This window comes from Oryza glaberrima, chromosome 1, assembly GCF_000147395.1.
Source record: "Oryza glaberrima chromosome 1, OglaRS2, whole genome shotgun sequence".
Classification (NCBI taxonomy): Eukaryota; Viridiplantae; Streptophyta; class Magnoliopsida; order Poales; family Poaceae; genus Oryza; species Oryza glaberrima.
In genome coordinates, this window is record NC_068326.1 from 678,423 (window position 1) to 698,895 (window position 20,473).

The 20,473-nt window shown below is 45.0% G+C and overlaps 3 protein-coding genes, 2 long non-coding RNA genes and 1 pseudogene across 7 annotated transcripts; 3 read left to right on the forward strand and 3 right to left on the reverse strand.

Moving 5' to 3' along the window:
- Positions 1-2,532: 2,532 nt before the first annotated feature.
- On the reverse strand, positions 2,533-5,005 carry LOC127775922 (rust resistance kinase Lr10-like). The gene is made up of 3 exons (XM_052302236.1): positions 4,175-5,005; positions 3,902-4,071; positions 2,533-3,826 (listed from the first exon to the last, which is right to left on the reverse strand). Exons 1-3 carry the CDS (start codon positions 4,930-4,932, stop codon positions 2,691-2,693), a joined length of 2,064 nt encoding a protein of 687 aa, XP_052158196.1. The 5' UTR covers positions 4,933-5,005; the 3' UTR covers positions 2,533-2,690.
- Positions 5,006-6,048: 1,043 nt separating this feature from the next.
- On the forward strand, positions 6,049-8,921 carry LOC127775931 (rust resistance kinase Lr10-like; annotated as a pseudogene).
- A 903-nt stretch (positions 8,922-9,824) lies between these two features.
- Positions 9,825-12,221, reverse strand: LOC127782444 (rust resistance kinase Lr10-like). Its single transcript, XM_052309637.1, has 3 exons — positions 11,846-12,221; positions 11,090-11,215; positions 9,825-10,972 (listed from the first exon to the last, which is right to left on the reverse strand). Exons 1-3 carry the CDS (start codon positions 12,219-12,221, stop codon positions 9,825-9,827), a joined length of 1,650 nt encoding a protein of 549 aa, XP_052165597.1.
- Positions 12,222-14,266: 2,045 nt separating this feature from the next.
- On the reverse strand, positions 14,267-18,527 carry LOC127769825 (uncharacterized). Of its 3 annotated transcripts, none has more exons than XR_008016850.1 (4): positions 18,252-18,527; positions 17,706-17,835; positions 15,841-15,970; positions 14,267-15,168 (listed from the first exon to the last, which is right to left on the reverse strand). It is a non-coding gene; the product is annotated as an uncharacterized LOC127769825 (long non-coding RNA). The 3 variants fall into 3 exon arrangements; XR_008016849.1 differs by having other exon boundaries at positions 14,267-15,231; XR_008016848.1 differs by having other exon boundaries at positions 14,267-15,069; positions 18,252-18,522.
- Positions 14,459-17,696, forward strand: LOC127769815 (rust resistance kinase Lr10-like). Its single transcript, XM_052295475.1, has 3 exons — positions 14,459-15,257; positions 16,239-16,262; positions 16,496-17,696. Exons 1-3 carry the CDS (start codon positions 14,492-14,494, stop codon positions 17,566-17,568), a joined length of 1,863 nt encoding a protein of 620 aa, XP_052151435.1. The 5' UTR covers positions 14,459-14,491; the 3' UTR covers positions 17,569-17,696.
- A 243-nt stretch (positions 18,528-18,770) lies between the features above and the next one.
- On the forward strand, positions 18,771-20,400 carry LOC127769837 (uncharacterized). The gene is made up of 2 exons (XR_008016851.1): positions 18,771-19,410; positions 19,588-20,400. It is a non-coding gene; the product is annotated as an uncharacterized LOC127769837 (long non-coding RNA).
- The last annotated feature ends 73 nt before the right edge of the window (positions 20,401-20,473 follow it).

Sequence of the window (20,473 nt, forward strand, 5' to 3'; positions counted from 1 at the left end):
GCCCCGCCGCGGCCACGCCGCCCCCGCAGCCACTGTGCTTGTGGTCAGCGTTCTCCGCGCCGCCCTTGTTGTCTTCGCCGGCATTGGCGCCTCTCGGTGGCGCGCGGCGAGGTGGGTTCTTGTGGTGGCGCTTTGACCCACCGCCGCAGCCGGTGCTGTTGTAGAAGTCAGAGGTGGAATCGGAGGAGATGTTGAGGGAGGAGAAGAGCGTCGACGACCTCGTCTCCGCTCCCTCGCCGCCCTCCCCGTCACTACTGCTGAATGGTGGGAGCTCGTCGTCGGTGACGGTGGAGGACGAGCGCCAGCGCTGCAAGCGGTGGTGGGAGTCGAGGAGATCCCCCGCACCCTCGCCATGTCCGCCTGCCAGCCACCCTCGCGCTCCCGACGGCGTCCTCGAGAAAGGAAGAGGAGAAAGAGAGAGTGGAGAGAGTATGACAGGTGGGCCTGCATTAGGGGTATTTTGGTCCGGGAAAAAGTTAAAATTGAGGAAAAGATACAAAAGAGCGAAAATAGCATTTTGGTGAACACCTCTCAGTTAGGATAGCATTTCAATGAATCACTTTGAAGGGATAATATTCCAGCGAAACCATCATTTTGCGATAGCAAAATCACAATTTTCTAAAGAAGGGGATAATGACTGCTGGGCCATAGGTTAGGATGGCCCATCTAAGGCCTTCCTTCGATGGCCCACCTAATCCCCGCGGCCTATGAACGATGGATTGATCGGACGGTTCACATGTGGCCCAATTCACGGGCAAATATAATGCCCCAACTTGATACTGACGGCTGTGTTTGGGAAGGGAAAAAGTATACTTTGACTCCCTCAACTATCGCCCGAGTATGATTCATATCCTCCAACCACAAACCAGGTATATCGACTCCTCCAACTATCAAAACTGGTACAAATAATGTCCCTCGGTGGTCTTGGAGGTGGTTTTGGCTGACGTGACGCCTACGTGGCGGTCTTGACCAAGTCTTTGTCGTACTTGACGCTTACGTGGCATTAGAATAAAAACAAAAACAAAAAAAAATGTGGAACCCATATGTCATTTCACACAAAAAAAAAGTATCATGGGACCCACCTGTCATCATCCCTCTCCTTCCCTTCTTCCTCCCCCTCTCCCTCTCTCCCTCCCTGGCCTTTCTCTTCTCGGGACGACGGCGGTGGGGAGAGGCGGCTGTGGTGGTGGGGAGCGGCGGCTGTCGGGAGCGGCCGTGTGCTCGCGTGGCGCAGCAGCGACGGAAACCTCTTCGGCCTCGCCGCGGCCTCCGCTTTATCCGCGTCCATGTCCACGACCGCCGCCACGACGCCTCAGCGCATCTCCCACTACCTCGCGCACCATCCGAGAGCGATATGGGAGGTGCTCTCCGCCGCCTTCCTCGCCGCCAACCACATTGACGCGTCCTCCACTCCCTCGCCAAGAACCGCCACTCCTCCTCCTTCCCGGAGCACATCGCCAGGAACGTGCTCACCTTCTTCTACTAGGTTGCCTCCTCATCGCCGTCGTCGTGGACCCCTCACTCCCTCCGCGCCTACTGCCTCCTCGTCCACCTCATCTCCCGCGCCGCCCTCATCCGCCGCCGCTCCCCAGTCCCCACTACCGCCACTGTCGCTCCCCACCGCCGCCGCCGCCGCCTCTCCCCACCCGCCGTTGTCACGAGAAGAGAAAGGCCGGGGGGAGAGAGATTTGGGGGAGAGAGGAGAGGGGGAGGAAGAAAGGAAAGGAGAGGGAGGATGACATGTGGGTCTCACATGTCAGTGGGTCCCACAATACTTTTTTGTGTGAATGACATATGGGTCTCACATATTTTTTTATTTTTGTTTTTATTCTAATACCACGTAAGCGCTACGTAGGACAAAGACTTGGTCAATACCGCCACGTAGACGCCACGTCAGCCAAAACCACCGAGGGATATTGTTTGCACCGGGTTTGATAGTTGGAGGAGTCGATATACCCAGTTTTGTGTTTAGAGCACATGAATCATACTCGGGCGATAGTTGAGGGAGTCAAAGTACCTTTTCCTTTGGGAAGAGGGGTTGCGCAAAATGATGTGTGCATTAACACTTGATTAATTAAGTATTAGTTAATTTTTTTCTTGAAAATAGATTAATATGATTTTTTAAAGCAACTTTCGTATACAAAATTTTTACAAAAGATACACTGTTTAATAGTTTGAAAAACGTGTGCATGGAAAACGAGATAGATGAGTTAAGAAAGTGAGGTAAAGAACTCGTCACTAGCACCAGCAGCAAGTACAAAACACTTGCTTATTTATAGTAGTATTTCATACACGGAAAAAAAGTTTAAGCATTAGTAAATATCAATTGTTCGATCTATGAATATGGAATAATACTCCCTCCGGGTTGATAATACTTGTCGTTTTGGATAAGTACATGGTCTCCAAAAAAAACAACATTGACCATTATTTTCTATTATAATATGTATAAAAGTGTTAACAAATATATGATTTTATTAAAATACTCTTTAAGACTAATTTATACATGCAGTCACCATATTTGAAAGACAAATATTTTAAAAATGATTCATCATAATCAAAGATTATAAAATTTGACCTCACTCTTGTCTAAAACGACAAGTATTATCAGCCCGGAGGGAGTAACAACCATTATTTATGAACGCTAATTACTAGCTGGCCACAACATTTTCTTCACAGCCTAGCTACTTAAGCTATTCAACTATTCCATCGTCCTCTTCGGAAATTGCAGTAAGCTCGGAGGAGTGAAAGTAAGAATCCATGACTTGTGGAGGTGGCATGCCATTGCCAATGCCATCCCCATCGCAGAAAAATGGTCTCGGAGGCACTTGCAACGCATCCACACCCCCTTCGAGCATCTCTATTGCCTCACTCATCGTCGGCCGATCGTGTGATTTCATCTGAATGCACCACAGCCCAACAAGGCATAGCTTCCTCTCCAGCTCATGCATGTCAGCAACGTTGGATATCTCATCAACTTGTTGATCTGCTATTAGCTGGTCATACACCCATGATGGGTAGTACGCCTTACTTTTACTTGAATCTGCATTTGGGTCCACGTTTCTTCTTCCTCCAGCCATCTCAAGTAGTAGCATTCCAAAGCTATAGACATCGGATTTGCCGGATATGACACCAAAACTCCGGGATACCATCTCAGGAGCCATATAACCCACTGTTCCCCGTAAAGCCCTGTCCGACACAAAACTCTTATCCCTCGGGTACAGTTTAGCGAGGCCAAAATCAGCAACTTTCGGAACAAAGTTATCATCAAGAAGGATGTTGTGTGGCTTGATATCAAAGTGTAGAATCTGCATATCACACCCTTGGTGCAAGTAGTTGATCCCCCTAGCAATGCCTAGAGCAATCTCATTGATCTTGTCCCATGAGAAACTTCTCTCAGACAAGAAAATATACTTATCTAGAGATCCTCTAGGCATGTGTTCATAAACTAGGGCCCTTCTCATTTCCTCGGAGCAAAACCCCACAAGACGCACAACATTAACATGGTGAATCATGCCTATGGTGGCAACTTCACTGATGAATTCTTCTCCATTACAGTTGGAGTTGCCATTCAGCATCTTGACAGCCACATGGAGATCACCCGGGAGCAGCACACCCTTGTATACAGAGCCATAACCTCCTTGGCCAAGCTTCTCTCTGAAATGGCCTGTGATTGCAGTGATATCAGTGTAGGCATACCTTGTCGGTCCGAGCATTTGTTGCATTCGGAGAAACTTCTCGACTGCATCAATTGTAACCCTTGTTTTCCAGTACTTGTGTGCAAGGAAAACCAATACAGCCAAGGGCATCAACAGAAACCTGCATAGTGCTGTGTAGACAAGTTTGATCAACTGGAACCAATAAACTGCAATTTAAGCCTATATAATTCTGATCGATGACTTACCTGCAATCATCTTCCGGATCTGCAAGGCATATGCTATTACATATAACATTATACCCAAAGGCATAAAGTAACGTGACGGAATTTGATCAACGGATATGCAGAGCAGGAAATTTGTATCCGCCGAAAGAATGGTACCAAACCAATCGGTTTTGCCTGTACTAGTCGATACACTGCATGGAAGAACAAAAACTTCTGATATGATATCAAGAGCAGATATGTATCGATATTTATGTGAAAAATAAAGGTGTACAGATGTCAAGATCAGTAACTTACGGGATCGAATCCATTAGGCATTGCTTAAAGCTTCCACCAACTGTACGATCTCTGAAAGGAAATTGGACTCTAAATCCTTTCCTCATAGATTTTACTACGTCTGCATAGCTTAAGCTTAAGCTTTCATTTACTGGTGCTACACTGTCCCGACCACCCAAAGGAGTCATGGCTAGGTACCCACAAGAAGGCTCAAGGGTCTGAATAAGAGCAGATTGTTGGCCAGTTAACACATAAACGAAGGATCTGCTGGTGCTCAGGCAAGCGACGGGCATGTACATAATCCAGCTACTGTTCTTTATTTCCTGCGAACAATTGACAAAGCTAGCTATCCTAGTCCATATTGCAGGGGCCAATTCAATGGTGCGGTGCGACTTGCGCTGGAAACTGGGCTCGCGAAGGGAATTCCATCGAGGAAGAGGGCAACTGCTAGGTGAATCCGAGATGTCAGCATCAACGATCAAGAAGGTAGAATCAGTGTAGTTGATGCCCGTCACATAGTATGTTCCGTTGTCAATCTGAATTGTAGCCTTGTCATCGGCACAATTGAGCTCGTACGACAGAACTCCACACTCAGATGGGTCACCTCGCCGGCGGAAAGGAGACGACACGCTGCTAAGATTACCACAGGTGAACGGAGGGCAGCCATGCCGATGATGCCGCCCACCTGCATCTGGGACAAGAACTGCAAGCAAACACAGGACAGAAATTACCCGCAGGATAGCAGTAGTAGAGCAATGAAACACACCATGAATCGCCATGCCAGGTGGGCTAGTGCAGAGCCGGATCTAGATGGCCAAATGACATGAACAATAATACAAAGAAAAATTTTTTTAGCTACCTGTCATTGACTGTGATGCTGTTGACTTGGAAACACTCGACAGAAGCGGAAGAGTCCAAGCGTAGCATTCAGTTCCAGCATTAGTCAGTCATGCATGGTTATTTATTGTTGAAAAAGACTGGACTAGTAGAAATGTATAATCATATAGACTCACAAAGTCAACAAATGCAGCCACTGGAAGTTCCACCAACAGCTGCAATTACCCGTCAACAAACCTTTAAAAAAGATTATCACCAGTCACTCTACCACCACAGAGCTGATTTCAACATCACCAAAAGAAAAAAAAAACAAGTCGGAATAAAATCAGTTGTGGAAAATCAAGGGCACGCGGGAGCCAAAAATGATAAGGAATACCTTTCGAAGAAATAGAACATGGCAAAAGTTTCATTGGCACTGCTCAGAGCCTCAGACATCATGACAAGCACAGCATCAATTCACACCGATAAAACAAGTGACCATTTCTAAAGCACAGCCTTCTCATTCACCTCCATCTCATCTCCATTACACTGCATGGACTTCACCAACCTTCTTATCACGGTGCTCCTCCTACTCGCTCCTCTGAAATACAAATCTGATGTTGCCACAGCAAGTGATGATGAAGACTTCTTCAAGACTTGTTCATCACATCGGTGCAGCAAGCATGGACCAGAGATCAGGTACCCGTTCCGGCTTTCGACACAACCTCCATCATGCGGCGCACCTGGCATGCAATTATCATGCTCTGGACAAGACACCATCCTGGATCACCCTGTTCTTGGTTCCTGCAAAGTGACAATGATATATTACAGGCATGTTATCATGAACGCCATCCCACTTGTAGATTCCTCACCTCATTGCCTACTTCACAAGTTTATATCAGTAAATCAATCAACTGCTGTGTACAGACCTCACACTTTAAAAGCTGCAAGTCTAGTAGGTTGTTCAAGAGATTCCATAGACACAAACCAATATAATAGTATAGTTGGCCCAACCTCTTGCCTCAGCCTCGCTAACAACGCAAGCCAGTTCTGGTATTTGGCATATCCCTATACATACATGTCTATTCTTCCATTGGGCTGCACAATTGTTTCCAAAGACATCCCAATGCCCTACAGTTACGACAAAAATGGTCCAAACTTTGACATCTCAATCTTCACCGAAACAGCAAAAAGAGTCATCAGCACTGGTGAGACTGTATTCACTTGGTACTCAAGTAACGTTACTAGTATTTGCCAACAATGTGAACATGAAGGTCGGCGTTGTGGCTTTAGCTCTCAAAGGGATCAAGCATTCTGCCAGCATCATAGTATGTCTCTTTCTCAAGTATAAATTCAGTTTCACTATGATGACTTGTTTTAGTTTGATATTCTCACTTCTCCATCTATTACATCACTTATTTCTCGAGTATTCAGTTTTCAAACTACCCAGGATATTTTTCACAAATAGTCAAACTATCCAGCAAACTGTGAATCAGCCAAAGGCTAGCTTGGATGAACATTTTGGTTCTAGGTTCACAACTGCAATTTTTCTCAAAGAAAATTTTATCAAGAGACGATAATGTCTGATCATTATGAAAATCAATTTTTTTTTTGTAAAATTCTCATAGAAAAGGTTATAAGCAATGGCAGCACATTTTAGCATATAGCAATGATCTAAAGAGCAAGCTTTATTTGTATTACTCTAGACATTGGTATTAACTTAGAACATTAAATTAGATTCATATGGTTCAAATTTACTAGTTTGGAATACTGTAATAGCTACTTGAACATTAAAGTTAGATGCAAATGGCACCAATTTACTAGTTTGGATTACTGTGGGAGGTACTACGGCGAGAGTAGTATCTCAATTAGACCTTTTGATGCTAGAGATGCACTTGATAGTGCAGTGGCAAGGGGTGTGTGGTTTTAACCCCGAGGTCCCGTGTTCAATCCCTAACACGTTCACAATTTCTTCTTAAAAAAGTTTGGAGGGACGTCTCTCCCTCCAAATCTCCTTTTTATTAGACCTTTTGGCGCTAACACCATGGTCCTGATTGTTAGAAAGTTGCACCCATCGAGTAATCAAGAATGTACCAGCATAATTTACAGCATTAACAAGTTCCCACAGTTTTAACAGGGTAGAAGCCAGAACATATCCATCTTACACAACGTTGGTACGAAAGTTGTGCACATGCATATTTCCAGCGATGCTCTGTAAGATTATTGAATTAGGTAGTTTCTTCCTCCTAGGCACTATAGATAAAAACGTTTTACTTCTATGGTTAAGACAAGAAGCCTCCTTATCCTATTTCTATATGACAATGCCAAATAAACAAGCCATCTAACAATCAGGAATTAATTGTTTATAGGAAAAATTATAGGTGTTTCTCTCGATTTATTTCATCCATAAATCATGTCATAACTAATAACCTTTCTTCCTATGTCCAGGTCCGCGTGTCACAATCATTGCAGGTAAGCAACTAATTTTTTTTCTTCATTCTTCCTGAACTGCTCATTCTGTAGAATCATTGCCTTTTCTCCAAGTGCAACTAGCTAAATTTCTCTCTTTTTTTACTCAGTAACATCATCTGTAGGCACATTTATAGTTCTTTCATTAATTGTGGCCACTGCACTCTACATCTCCTTGAAGTCAAGGTACAATGAAGAGATACATTTGAAAGTCGAAATGTTTCTGAAGACATATGGCACATCAAAACCCACAAGGTACACATTCTCCGAAGTTAAGAAGATAGCAAGGCGGTTCAAGGACAAATTGGGCCATGGTGCATTTGGAACTGTATATAAAGGTGAGCTACTGAATGGAGTTCCTGTGGCTGTTAAGATGCTAGAAAACTCTGTAGGAGAGGGACAAGAGTTCATCAATGAAGTCGCAACCATTGGGCGAATTCACCATGCAAACATTGTCCGCCTCCTAGGCTTTTGCTCTGAAGGAACACGACAGGCTTTAATATATGAATTCATGCCCAATGAATCATTGGAGAAATATATATTCCCACATGGTTCTAATATTTCAAGAGAACTTCTAGTACCAGACAAAATGCTAGATATTGCATTAGGCATCGCCCGAGGAATGGAGTACCTGCACCAAGGGTGCAATCAGCGCATTCTCCATTTTGACATCAAGCCTCACAACATACTGTTGGACTACAGCTTCAATCCAAAGATTTCAGACTTTGGGCTTGCCAAGTTATGTGCAAGAGATCAAAGCATTGTCACATTGACTGCAGCAAGAGGCACAATGGGCTATATTGCACCAGAACTATATTCTCGGAATTTTGGAGCAATTTCATATAAGTCGGATGTCTACAGCTTTGGCATGCTGGTGTTAGAAATGGTGAGTGGGAGGAGGAACACAGAACCAACCGTTGAGAACCAAAATGAGTTCTACTTTCCTGAGTGGATATATGAGAGAGTTATCAATGGGCAGGACCTGGTGCTTACCATGGAGACAACACAAGGCGAGAAAGAAATGGTGAGACAGCTAGCTATTGTAGCGTTATGGTGCATTCAGTGGAACCCAAAAAACCGGCCCTCAATGACAAAGGTGGTAAACATGTTGACGGGGAGGTTGCAGAATCTGCAGGTGCCCCCTAAGCCCTTTATATCGTCTCAAAAACAACTTGTGATTTAGATCATGAGACCGCATTGCCATGGTTTGGACTTTGGAGACCAGCAAAGCAATGGAGCTTGGCCAGCCTTTCCTATAAAATGGCATCACCATGGTTTGGTGCCTGAGTGACAGATATGCTTAATCCACATATCATAAAATAGTTTTTAGTGAGCTGAAGCATGCACATATAGTGTTTGATTATTAAACTAAACCGTGCAACCAGGTATATGATATATCACCATGTACTCATGTAATTCTGATATCTAGCAAACATATGCCAATGGATTTTATTTGCAATATAATAATAGTTGATGACAACTAAATTACCTTATTCCATCGTTGCTGCTAGTCCACAAATCATCCTTGCTGAACACCACAATAAAGTTGTGGTATTTGCTCTCCATTCCCTTCAACACAAGAGATCGATCCCGCAGCGTGTCATATTTACTCCCAGTGCTGCATTTTCTTTTCAAGAGTAAAAAAAAAAGTGCTGCATCATCCAGAAGAGGAAAAAATATAAAAATAACAAGGGAAGGAAGCTAAGCAAAGGGATTATTACCAATGCAGCAAGGCTCAGGATGGAAATTGACTAATAATGTGGGAGACGGAGGTGGTGTGAGGGACTTGAGAAGACGATACCATTGAAGACATCGGGCTTATAGATTCGACCGGATCTTGACACGGTAGCAATAACAGATGGCGTCATGGCGGCGGTATGGGCGACGCCGAGGCTTGGTCTCGCATATACCGGGAGGAAACGGCACCTTACCCATCTGTCGACGGAGGCGAGAAGCGGCGGCGGAGGCAGACCGCCGCATTAACCGGAGCTCTCGCCGGGAAGAGTGGTGGGGGACGGAGGAAGGAGAAGGGAGTAATTTTTTTTTCTTTTTTAAGAGAGAGATGGAGAAAGGGATGATGATTGCTGGTCCACAGGTTAGGATGGCCCATCTAAGGCCTTGCTTCGATGGCCCAACTAATCCCCCGCGGCCCATGAACGATGGATTGATCGGACGGTTCACATGTGGCCCAATTCACGAGCAAATATAATGCTCAACTCACCAGCAGCTAGTACAAGAACACTTGCTTATTTATAGTAGTATTTCATACACCGAAAAAAGAGTTTAGCGTAGTAAATATCAATTGTTGGATCCATGAATATGGAATAATAACAGCCATTATTTATGAACGCTAATTGCTAGCTAGATCCATCATTGTCATCACAGCCTAGCTACTGGCTAATTCAGCTATTCCATCGTCCTCTTCGGAGATTGCAGTAAGCTCAGAGGAGTGAAAGTAAGAATCCATGACTTGTGGAGGTGGCATGCCATTGCCAATGCCATCCCCATCGCAGAAAAATGGTCTCGGAGGCACTTGCAACGCATCCACATCCCCTTCGAGCATCTCTATTGCCTCGCTCATCGTCGGCCGATCGTGTGATCTCATCTGAATGCACCACAGCCCAACAAGGCATAGCTTCCTCTCCAGCTCATGCATGTCAGCAATATTGGATATCTCATCAACTTGTTGATATGCTATCAGCTGGTTATACACCCATGCTGGGTAGTATGCCCTGCTTGCATTTGAGTTTGCATTTGGATCTGCATTCCTTCTACCTCCAGCCATCTCAAGCAACAACATTCCAAAGCTATAAACATCGGACTTGCTGGATATGACGCCAAAACTACGTGACACCATCTCAGGAGCTATGTATCCCACTGTTCCTCGTAAAGCCCTATCTGACACAAAGCTCTTGTCCCTTGGGTACAGTTTAGCGAGGCCGAAATCAGCAACCTTTGGAACAAAGTTATCATCAAGAAGGATGTTTTGGGGCTTAATGTCAAAGTGTAGAATCTGCATATCACATCCTTGGTGCAGGTAGTTGATCCCTTTAGCAATGCCGAGAGCAATCTCATTGAGCTTGTCCCATGAGAAACTCCTCTCGGATGAGAAGATGTACTTGTCTAGAGATCCTCTAGGCATGTATTCATAAACCAAAGCTCTTCTCATTTCTTCAGAGCAGAACCCCACAAGACGCACCACGTTGATGTGATGGATCCTGCCTATGGTGGCAACTTCACTGATGAAGTCTTCTCCATTGCAATTGGATTTTCCATCCAACATCTTGATGGCAACATGGATGTCACCAGGGTGAAGCACACCCTTGTATACAGACCCATATCCTCCTTGTCCCAACTTGTCTCTGAAATGGCTTGTGATTGCTATGATGTCCGTGTAGGCGTACCTCTTTGGGCCTAGCATCTCTTGCATCCGGAGGAACTTCTCAACTGCATCAATTGCAATTCTTGTTTTCCAGTACTTGTGAGTAAGGAAGATCATCACGGCCAACGGTGCGAACACAAACCTGCACACTACTGCATAGGAAAAGGTTAAAGGTTTGCATATTATGGATAGGCTTTGGTGAATGGTGAGACGTGAATACAAAAAAATGTTGACTGTGAAACTAGCTAAGGAGATAAATTGAAAATTACCAGCAATCCACTTGACAAGACACAAGGTGTATAGTATGAAGAGCTTATAGTACAGAGAATGATCACCGCCGCGGATCATGTCGCTAATGGAAAGACGCATGTCGAGGTAATACTCTCTGGATAAGCCTATCATGCATCCCCAGAAACGGAGGTCAATAGAAAGGATGTCAATGATCTGGTCTTTGATGCCTACTCTGGGTAATGGATTGTCATGGCTATCAGCTAAGCTGCAAGATCATTTATTGGAAAGAGTTAATTAAACGGGATTGGAGGAGAAGAGCTAAACAAAATCGGCCCTTTTCAGATGATAAAGTAAAGGTTTCGAGATTATAAGGAATTAAGGCGTTCACCTAACAGACTTGTTGAGGCATTTTTTGATGAGACCAAACCAATTAAGCCAAGGTCCTCCATCTGTTGGAAATTTGACGGCAAATCCACCCCTCATGGATTTTACAACCTCTGCATAACTAGTGTATTCGGGCAGATTAACGGAGTTCCAGCCACCGCCGATAGGAGTCATGGCCAAGTATCCACAAGAAGGTTCGATGTCTTCGACAGATGGTACTAAAGAACCAAAAAATGGGAGCATATAATGAACGAAGGAAGAAGCCGTGGTCAGGCAATCCACGGGATGGTACACGGGCAGGTATTTGCTACTACTGTTCGTAATTAGTTCCTGCGAACAATTGACAAAGCCAACCCAAGTAATCCTATGATCAAGGCCCAAGTCCCAGCTGTCGTGTGATCCTGGGATACCCAGACCAACGTAAGGCAGCTGGTCCGAGCGAGGAAGAGGGCAGCTGCTGTTTGCATCATCCTGCAGGTTGGCGTCGACGACCCAAAAGATGGAAGCAGTGTAGTCGATGCTACTCACATAGTATTTCCCTGTGTTGATCCGAATGGTGGCCTTGCCATCATCGCTGCTGCAGTCTAGCTCGTACGACCGGAAGCCGCACCTGCGACTGCGAGGGTCGCCTCGCCGGCGAAAAGGATACGATACGTTTTGGAGATGGCCGCAGGAGAAAGGTTGCCACTGATGCCGTCGTCCTTGGACACGGACGACGTGATGATCAGCATCCGCTACCACAAGTGCGAGCACATACAGGACGGTCGACAAAGCAGCTGCTTCCATTGCATTTGCATACCCTGTATATACTAATATAGTGTAGGCTACCAAGCTAGCTACTTGTTGCTCGCTCGGCCGGCTCCTACTTATAAGTACTACGACGTACGCTACCCGGCCAGGGTTTTCAATTTCGAAATTCAATTTTATGCCGGAGGTTACCGAAATTACCAAAATTTCGGAAATTTCTGACCAAAATTATTTAAAAATTTGACTGAATTTGAATAAAATTTGACCAAATTCACATAAAAATGTAAAAAACTGAAAATTTCGGGCGAGATTTAAGCATGCCGGTGAGGGCAAAATTTCTGACCGAAATTTCGAACCGAAATTTCAAATCCTGACGGTACCAAGGAGGGGAAAAGAGAAAATTGAGTATCCGTAAAACGAGCTTAGCATGGTTTTTAATTGGATATTAATTGAGTATACGTAAAAATAGAAATTAGCGCATAATTAATTGTTTTAAATTTAGAAAATAGATTAACATGGTTTTTAAAAAGCAACTTTTAGGTATATATATATTTTAAAAAAATACTCCCTCCATCTATTTTGATAGTTATATTTCATCTTGGCAGGATACATAATTCTACTTATCATCCATTTAAACATGCTACTAGTCATTCCTCGTAAACAACCGATTCTTTAATATTTACATTTCTCGATGCCCATGTAGCTAATCTTGTATGGAAGAATACAGAGTCGCGCATTAAATCCGAGAAAGTCATTAAGAGGATATGTTGTTGGATTGAAATATGCCTATCAAAAATAAATTTTTCAGATTTGAAAACATGACTATCAAAAGTAGATGGAGGGAGTACAACTGTTAGTAGTATGTAAACATGCACATGAAAAATGAGTAGTTTTTTCATTCTTTCAGCTCGGCCGAACCTTTGAAGTTCGAATTTATATTAGGTAGATCTTATGCTATAGGCCGTATCCATTACATTCTACCTCCATCCCAAAATGTTGCTATTTAGGATAAGATTTGACCTATGTCCAGATTCGTTGTCTAGGATGGGTCAAATCTCATCCTATGTAGCAATAATTTGGGACGGAGTAAGTATTTGTTATTTATATTAAGTTGACCTTACGCAACCATCGAACTCATTTGATGAAAGAAAAGGCAGTAAATTAAGCACCGAACTGGACGGCCTCGTCCAGTCCAGATCAAGTGGCCAGAGACAAAACTCTCGGCTCGCAGTGCTGAAAGCAGTAACTAAACAGGCTACTCGGTAGTAGAATATACTACCTTTCCATTTTTCTTATGATGTTGATTTTTCGTATAATGTTTGATTATTTGTTTTATTAAAAAAATAGTATAGATATGTAAAAGTTTGATGATAAAATCCAGTCATAAAAAAATAAATAATACTTAGTATATATTTTTTTACTGAATTGAATGGCCAAACGTTACGTCAAAAACTAATGGCGTCCGCTGTAAAAAATAAACATACATGCGTGTTGCAAACTTCTGACTGTAGTACTGTACGACAACAAAGCTCAACTTTTGACTGTACTTGTATGACAACAAAGCTCGCGCGTGAATTAGCATTTCCTCGTGCACCAGGCCTAATTTCCACACGGGAATTAACCTTTACTAACCGGTTTCTATGTTAATCGCTCATGAGATTGGGCATGAGTCATGAGTGGACTGGAGCAAGTCTACGATGCTCCAGGTCAGTCCTGGCCGGCAAGATTTTCCAAAGTACCCACTCCGTTTCATTTTTTTTAGATAATGGACCCACTCCGTTTCATAGTTTTTGACTTCTTTTACTGGTTAAACTCTAATCAAATTTATAGAAAAATACGATAATATTTTTAATACAAAATAAATATATTATTAAACTATATTAAATATTAGTTGTAATGAAACTAATTTGGTGTTTTAGAATTTAGATATTGCTAAATTTTTCTTTAAATTTAATCAAATTTAGAAATGTTTTACTAGAAAAAAAAGTCAAATTAACTTATAATATGAAAAAAATGACTTGTAACATGAAACACGGGGAGAACATACAGCGCATTGTTGCTTACAATGAAGCACACAGTTGCAATATCCTGATCCCACATATATATATCCACACCTCCACTTCATGTACATATATGGAGTACCTACAGAGTACAGACTACAGTTATCTCTTTTTTTTTTTCAAGGGAACATACTACAGTTATCACACACACAATTGCTTTTGCACCTAGAGTCAGAGATCAATATGAGTAGCAAATTCCTCGCCATATATCTCCTGCTTGCTTTCCTCAGCCATGGCACCTGCAGCTACATGGCCACCACAGCTTCAGGCTGGGATGACCACGACTTCTTCAGGCATTGTCCACCGTCCCGGTGCAGCAAGGATGGACCAGAGATCCGTTTCCCTCACCGGCTTGAATCCAGCAATACATCATCAGCATGCGGCGCTTCATGCGCGAGGCTAGCATGCTCTGGCCAAGACACCATGCTACATCACCCAATTCTGGGGCCTTGCAAGGTCACCTCCATAGATTACAAGGAGGCCGTCATCAACATCATCCATCTCCTTCCGTTTCCATGCCCTCTCCAGAAGCTCATGGTCGACAGTTTACCGCCTGATGACTACCATGGCTGTAACTTATACAGGAGGATTCCTGCAAAAATAGTAAGCTGCTCAAAAGAGTTTACACCAAGTGGTACCTCTCCAGTTCCGTACGAACTTGATCATCTCCAGAATGCTGCCGAAAATATCTTCGGCCCAATATCCTGCCTTAGCGGCACAGGACAGTACTTCTCATATTTGGTGCATGCTCAGCTATACATGTATTTGCTTCCATTGGATTGCAGGATCGTCTCCAGAGGCTCCATTCCAATTCCTGGCTCAGACTCCTGCAGTGGCCCAACGTTCAAGGAAAAAGCAGAAAAAATCATCAACTTTGCTGAGACGACTGTCAGTTGGGGGTCCTTTCAAGATGGAGTTCTCGACAACTGCATGGCGTGTGAACGTCAAAAGCAACTCTGTGCATTCAGCTCACGAAGGAATCAAACATTCTGCACAAGCCACGGCAATCATCATGGTACTAACTATCCTAACTGCACAAACATGATCGTACCACCCAGCTTTGTTCCTGAACTAGTTTTCTACTCTTACTATGATTCAAGCATTCAGCCATACAGTACTAGTGCACCGCTCTCAATACATATGCTCAAAACTATTTTTGCAGGCTAGTAGCCTACTACTAGAAATCATTTAGGGAACTAACTAGCTTCATCAAACATTTTTGCACAATTGCCATAAAAGTGTCACAATATTTAGTAAAATAATGACAGAATTATTTTGATCAACTAGCAGCAGTTGGACGATACATGACATTAAAGATCATAAAACCTGGGACTTCTCAAAGATATTTGCTAGAATTGATATTGTCTATGAACTTATTGAGACTGCCTCTATAAGACTTCCTTATGGTTTCCTCTAGAAGTAGAAAGTAGCTCGAATATGTAAACAAGACTGCAAGGGAACACTTGACTGGGACAAGATATAATCTAAGTTTTTTTTTTTTTTGGCCAGGTCGGCGAAAGGAAGCCGACCAAAATTCATTAAGATAAAGGAATAATTACAGAGGTATACACGATATAATCTAAGTTTTGGTTTGTTACCTGATATAACAGGAGCTGCAGTTAGATCTTTGGTTGCTTTGATAATAGATTAGTAGACATGGGAGGTGATATGTGGAAGCCTTTATAATTTAGCCCATAACCCACCTCAACTCATCCTAATCATCCTTATCTGGCATGACAAAAATACGAGAGTTAGCACACAGAACTGTCTCATGATGATACTGCAAAATAAGATGTAAGGAAAATTTCACTATTGCAAATATATTCATATGATCATGGTGCATAAAAATTTAGAGCCAAAACTCTATCCTACCCCACCAGGGCCATGTTCGCTGATACATTTTGTTGGATTGCTCTGTTTTTATTTTCAAGATGTAATTATCCATTATCTGTTAAAACCACCAACCAGAACTTATTATCTTCGTTCATACTTGCAGGTTTGCGTGTGAAAGTCATTTCAGGTACTGCAGTACTCAAACCTACCTTTCTATTAAAAAGAGAAAAGAAACAATGTTATCAGTACATATAAATTCTTATTGCTAGCAGTTCTGAGTCTTCTGACTCAGCATTCTTCTGCTAAAAAAGACACCACCTGCTCTTACAGTACCCATCAGGCAATCACAATCAGTTGATTACTAGCCACAACTTTCGATCCTAATGCAATGTGCTAATTTCCCCTTCTCTGTTAATTCAGCTACATCATCGGTAGCCGCATTTGTTGTTTTTTCGTTCATCATGGCCACAGCACTCTATCTTTCACTGAAGTCAAGGTATGATGAAGAGGTACATTTGAAGGTTGAAATGTTCCTCAGGACATATGGCACATCGAAGCCCACAAGGTACAGTTTCTCTGATGTTAAGAAGATAACGAGACGCTTCAAGGAACAATTAGGTCAGGGTGGATTTGGAAGTGTATACAAAGGACGACTACCAAACGGAGTGCCTGTGGCAGTTAAAATGATAGAACACTCTACAGGAAATGGAGAAGAGTTCATCAATGAAGTAGCAACAATTGGACAAATTCATCATATAAACATTGCCCGCCTTCTGGGATTCTGCTCTGAAGGAACACGGCACATTCTTATCTATGAATTCATGCCTAATGAATCATTGGAGAAATGCATATTCTTGCATGACCCTAATACTTCTCAAGAACTCCTAGCACCAAAAAAGATGTTAGATGTTGCCTTAGGCATTGCCCGAGGAATGGAGTACCTTCATCAAGGATGCAACCAACGCATCCTCCATTTTGATACCAAGCCTAATAATATATTGCTTGACTATAACTTCAATCCGAAGATTTCAGACTTTGGTCTTGCAAAGCTGTGTGCAAGGGACCAAAGCATTGTTACCTTGACCAAAGCAAGAGGCACGATGGGCTACATTGCACCAGAGCTATATTCTAGGAACTTTGGGGAGATATCTTACAAGTCAGATGTATATAGTTTTGGCATGCTTGTGTTAGAAATGGTGAGTGGAAGGAGAAACTCAGACCCGAGTATTGAGAACCAAAATGAGGTCTACTTTCCAGAGTGGATCTATGAGAAAGTAATTACTGAGCAGGACTTTGTACTTAGTAGGGAAATGACAGAAGAAGATAGACTGAAGGTTAGACAGATGGCCCTCGTGGCACTGTGGTGCATTCAGTGGAACCCAAGAAACCGTCCCACAATGACGAAGGTTGTAAACATGCTAACTGGAAGGTTGCAGAATATAGAGGTGCCCCCTAAGCCATTTGTTTCATATGAAAGCCATGTTGTGCCATAAATCATAGTAATGTTATGGGAGTTATACTTAGTTGACGTGCTGCATAGTAATGCTGATTAACTGTATGAAGTATGAATCGTCGCTCTTTATTACCATGTATTAAAAGTAATAAGAAACACATCAGTTGATGTGATTACCTTGTTCAGTTGTTGCGATGTATATCTCCATCCAACCACGGTGTGCAGAGTACTCCTCGCTGTACTATTTCAGTAAGATGCCGTCCTCGTCCGTTTCATGGGTCCATATCTAGTGGCTTGCAACAAAATCCTGCAAGGAAATTGAATTATGGCAATTTTTCCCATGCAGCACAAATATAAAATATCGAAGCAAAGAGTATTATTTTTGTCTGTTTGTCCGTGCGAACGGCCGACTAGGGTAACATTCATACCCTGAATTCGTCACTGAATAAAGAAGTAGATTCATATCCTAAATTCCTCACTGAACTAAGAAGTATAATAAGTTAAGTTGGCTTGGTCACATTCCTATCCATCCCATTCAAAAAGTCAGGGCCCGCCTATCTATCTGATGGAAATCTCACAGCAAATAGGATGCTGCTGGGCAAGCAATCGAGGAGCTACGAATTTGCAATGTGAAGAGATGAATGGGCATGGACTCGACTAGTGAATAAGTACACTTTAATAAAAACTTAGGAAAAATAATCAAAAGCAGAGGAAACGGGCTACCTTTATCAATGCAAGGAGGGGGCAGCGAACCGAACAACCACCGGATCAGGAGACCTCCCCGAGTTCTGTCAATCCTGCGGCTCTGGGGCCTGGATTTGCGGCTCGGGTCTCACAAGGACGCAGGGAGAAGGCGACGCATAGCCCGGGCAACGCGCATTGACGGCGGAGCGCAAAGCAGAGACATCGCCGGGGAAGCAGAGGTGGCCGGGAGTCGGTGGGATCGCCGGCGACGGCGAAGGGTTCGTGGCAAGAGGGGGAGGAAAGGGGATGGACAAAGTACACCGAAGGTTCCTCAACTTGTCATCGGGATACAAAAACATTCTCAAACCGCAAAACCAGATATGCGGGATCCCTAAACTATACAAAACCGGTCACCGAGATCCCTCGATGGTTTTCAACCCGGTTTTGTCCGACGTGGCGGCTGAGTCAGCATGGGACCCACGTGGGCCCCACATGTCAGCGGGCCACGTCATCACCCTCTCCTCTCCCTTTCTCCTCTCTCTCTCGCTCTTCTCGTTTGGGTAGGCAGCGGGGGACAACGGCGTCGGCTGGCGACTGGCGACGCCCGCCGTTGCAGAGGCCGCACGCACGGAGGTGGGCCGCCGTCGAGTGAGGAGAAAGCAAGGGGGCCGGGGAGTCCGGCGGCGACCTCCTCACCGGCCGCGACGTCGCCATCAAGTCCTTCCCCAACCGGCGACATGGCGGCCGGCGAGGGGAGCAAGGCGTCCGCGGCGGCGAGGCTGTTCTTGGCCGCGGCCAGCTTGACCCGGCGCAACGACGAGCCAGGCGCAGGCGACGAGCCACATGTGGACCGTCCACACGCCGACGCTCTTCACCTTGGCGCTGGCGCCGCCTCGTCCGTTGCGGCCACGGCGGACTCCGAGAGCTCCCCGGCCGCGAACCTGCCGGCGAGGTCGTGGAGGTAGGCCGCCTTGCGGGCAGAGACGCCGATGGCGCGGAGGTCGGCGGCGGAGAGGGCGAGCACCGCGGCTGGGTTGACCACCGCGGCATTGGGATCGGCGGCGGCGAGGAGGCGCGTGAGGAAGCGAGCGTAGATGGCGGCGGCGGCGGAGGGAGCGAGCGTAGATCGGCTGTTGCTGGCCATGGCGACGTCACGGAGGCGGACGCTGCTCAAGGTCATCGTCCTAGGCGACAGCGGGTCAGCACACTACACTAGCTCATCCTTGGCTACTGCAGGCCTAGCTGTTTCATCTTAGCTTGATTCGAATCGCTCTAGCTATGCTTCTGTCAGCTTGATTTCATGGTGCTTGTTTGATTTTTGCCTGACTCCTGACATGGATTGGTTTATTTGGTTGTGATTTTGGTTTTGGTGCAGGTTGGGGAAGATGTCCCTGATGAACCAGTATCCTTTACCTCCATAGCTGCCTAGATGCATATCATCGAGCTTTGTATCCTGCACATCTACCATGGCCAGGATGAGCTTGAGACCGAGAGGCCGGCGGCCGCGGGAGGCCTGCGGCGACGACCGCCTCAGCGCACTCCCCGGCGACCTGCTCCTCCTCGTCCTCCGCCGCCTCTACACCCGCACGGCACTTGCCACCGGCATGCTCTCCAGGCGCTGGGCGCATCTGCCCCACGAGCTCCCGGCCCTCGATTTCAGGGTCAGCGACATACTCCGCCGCGCTATCACCGGTGACCGGTGCATCCTCCGCCACCGCGGCGTCGTCGGCGCGTCACCAGTCGCCAGCCGCCGCCATCGTGTCGCCCGTCACCGGCCGCCGGCGACGCCCTCGTCCTCTCCCACCTTGCCCCGCCGAAGGCAGCAGCCCGCCGACGTCCTCCCCAGCTGCCATCCCAAACGAGAAGAGAGAGAGGAGAGGAGAGGGAGATGACGTGGCCCGCTGACATTTGGGGCCATGTGGGTTCCACGCTGACTCAGCCGCCAGCCGCCACGTCGGATAAAACCGGGTTGAAACCACTGAGAAACCTCAGGTGATCGGTTTTATATAGTTGAGGGATCCTGCATATCTGGTTTGCGGTTTGATGATGTTTTTTTTATGCCGATGACAGTTGAGGGACTTTCAGTGTACTTTTTCCTTTCCTTGGGTATTTCATTTACTGGCCGTTCGATGCGATCTAGATTGCGCGGATTAAGGGTCGGTGTTTAAAACTCCTAACCCCTTTTTTAGGTTTTGAGCGCGTTAGATTGAGCGGATAATAAATAAGCCATTCGTCGCAAAACGCAAAGTGAGCCGAGCGCT